Below are 2925 nucleotides of genomic sequence, written 5' to 3'. Positions count from 1 at the left end.
CACCTCCGCTGCAGCAGTAGCACCGTTATCCCCCACGTCACCACCGCCCTCCCCGTCACCAGCCTGTTGACATATAGCACGCGACACCTCTGAGGGGGACGAAGAGCGCCTCGAAGGCGACGAGATGGTGTACGTGCAGCGACCTTGTCCTGCAGCAGCGGTGACGCGGGCGGCAGCGGCACCGGTGGCGTCAGGCTGCTTCTCAGCCCATTTGTCCGCCGCCCATGCCAAGGAGTCCTCCAATGCCCGCCGCCACTGCCGCCGCGCACCCTCCTCCTCCTCCTCCCGCTGCCTCTGCTGCTGCTGCTCGCCGCCCGGCCCCTGCCCCTCTTCTCTCAGCCCGGACGCCTCCCCCTCCCTTTCAAGCTCCAACGAGCCCCACTCGCCACAACCGCCTTTGACTCCTCCATCCCCATCGGAAACCAACCGCCCGGGGCCGCCGCCGCCGCCACCGCCGCCGCCACCGCCGCCGCCGCCGCCGTCCTGGTGATTTCTGTGGCCCCCTCCGACGTGTTGGCTGCTCCGCTGCCTTGATTCGGATATGGAGCACTCGGCCCTCGAGGTGGTCGCGGGGGGGTTAGCGGGCTGGGCGAGGGGGAGCGGGTTGGAGAGAGTGAGGCGCCCTCGCTCCAGCTCCTGTCCCTCCCGCTGCCGCTGTAGCTGCTCAAAGCTCGCCCTGTGCGTGTGTACGTAGGTAGGTAGGTGGACAGGTAGGTAGGTAGTTAGGTAGGTAGGTAGACAGGCAGTGGCTTCCTGGTGTCAAGAAAGCAGTATGTAGTGATGTAAATATGTAGCGATGTATATGTAGTGATGTAAATATGTAGCGATGTATATGTAGTGATGTATATGTATTGATGTATATGTGTTGATGTATACATGTGTGTACAGTGGCTGCAGGGCGGCAGGGGGGTGTCATTCAACCCACCGAGAGGTCGTCCGGACGCGTCGGCCCCGACTGAGGATACCCTGCAAAGCACAGCACAGCAAGGTACGGTACGGCAGAGCAAAGCAGGATTTACGACACCAAAGCAGCTGTTCAGCACATCGCAATAATCTTAGTGCCCCCTTAGTGCCCACACTCGTGCGCACAGAGCCCTTGTGGGCATCGTACCGAGCCCGCAGCGAACGTGAATATAGGACCTCCAGCGGCACATCAAGCTCCCAAATAGGCAACACAGCCCACAGAGGAACAGCACAAGAGCACAAGATTGACACATACATACACACACATACACTTTTGTAGCTGGTGTTTTGGATGCGCTATCGTCAGCCCCCTGCTGCTGTTTCTCCTCCCCGTCAGGATCTCCCCCCGCCCCAGCACGAAAAACGTCGCTGGTGAGTCCGAAGGAGGTTCGAGCTTTGTCGGTACATCGCGTTGGCGTCGGTCGGATAGCCGGACTAGGATAGTTGGGTCGGTCGGGTCGGTCGCGCGTTTTTTGGGGGTTTGGGAGGAGCACTTGCATACCGACAGCTTTTTATTACCAGCAAATCAGCCAGTTCTTCGCCAAACATCGTCACTGCCGCCGCCAGGCCAGCAGCAAACTTTATTCCAGCTTCACGTCAGCAGTTCTTTACGACTTCTCCGCTGCCTCTACACCTACTTTTCTACACCTTTTTTATGGCTTGGCATTACTGCTTTTCTTCCGCGCTATTTTAGTCCTGGCGGCTAGGTAGGTAGTTTTTTCCGACATCTTCTTCACTACGTCATCCCGAGGTCGCCGCTTTCAAGAGCGCCTTTCGGTCAGTTCTACGTCTGGTACAATCTCGCCCTGGCAGCAGCTTCACTCGTTCGTGGTTCGTCTTTCCCCCCTCCCCCGCCCGCCGCACATACACATACACACACGCACACAACCCGCCTACCTGCGGCAGCCTGAGCTCCCCCCCCACCACCTCCGCCACCGCCTTCACAGTGGCTCGCCAGCCCTCGGGCAGCCGGACCTTGCCGTACTTGGCGCTCTCGTTGTCAGCCGGCAGCACCAGGCGGGAGCGTCGACACACGTACGAGTAAAAGTACGACGACGGGTCGAAGGGCTCAGGGAGGCCGGCTGTGCGTGCGTGGGGTTAGGGTGGGGTGAGGTGAGGTGAGGTTGGGGAGATAATGGGTGCGGATGGGGTTTCAGGATTTAAGGGTGCAGTGCGCCGTCCTCTTTTCCCCCCCCCTTTTCTAGCCGTACTGGTCCTCTTGGATCGTACGGCAAGGTGGTTATCGCCACAGCTCCTTTTTTCTCTCCCCCATTAATCCCCCCCTAAAACCGCCAGCTTCCTGCTTGCCGTACACGTACCAACGGTGCCGTCAGGCTGGACCTCCAGGGGCCCTATGTACGATAGCGGTTTGCATGTGTCGTTGAGGGGTATGCTCCTCCCGGGAGCCGAGGGCGCATACTGGTCCTCGGGAACACGGCGAATTAAACACACTTGCGACAGGTAGTTGTGGTGGTGGTTAGGCGTCGGTCGTTTGATTTATGTTCGGTTGGACGGAGTGGTTGATACATGCAACGACTCTCCAAGTGGGGTGGATAGGGGGACGCCTGTTCTTGGGGCCTCCAGTCGTTAATTACTCCCTTCCTTACCCCCTCCCCTCCTCCCTTACAATCTCACTTCCTCGCCAACCTCACCGTCCTTCACCGCGGCCCCCAAACACATACACCTCCAACCACCTGCATCAAAACACAGCCAACTACCTGTACGGTCCAGTCGTACTCGGGTCGGTTTACCAGGCTCAATCGCTGATCCGGACCTCCCAGCGTGATGAGGAGGAAGACGCCCCCGGGCACCAGCACCCTGTGGGTGGAGGGGCCCGGAGACGAACCACGGGGTATGGGGGGAAGGACGAACCACAAACGAGTGAACCACGGGGTATGGGGGGGAGTCGTGTGGTGCCAGAAGCATCAGCGGAAGGGGACAGCAGAGAGCAGAAGGGGAAGA

General features: G+C 59.6%; 1 protein-coding gene across 1 annotated transcript in view; it reads right to left on the bottom strand.

The window, feature by feature from the left end:
* Positions 1–2621: 2621 nt before the first annotated feature.
* VOLCADRAFT_56160 (uncharacterized protein) overlaps positions 2622–2925 on the bottom strand; it is a gene marked incomplete at both ends in the record, with an annotated part of 3112 nt that continues 2808 nt past the window's right edge. Inside the window, one exon of the mRNA XM_002946783.1 lies at positions 2622–2781. Within this exon, the coding sequence (XP_002946829.1) occupies positions 2622–2781 (160 nt within the window). The remainder of the gene's footprint in view (positions 2782–2925) is intronic.

Source organism: Volvox carteri, assembly GCF_000143455.1.
Source record: "Volvox carteri f. nagariensis unplaced genomic scaffold VOLCAscaffold_4, whole genome shotgun sequence".
Taxonomy (NCBI): Eukaryota; Viridiplantae; Chlorophyta; class Chlorophyceae; order Chlamydomonadales; family Volvocaceae; genus Volvox; species Volvox carteri.
Note: the sequence above shows the minus strand (reverse complement) of the source record. Positions and strands in the feature narration are given on the sequence as shown.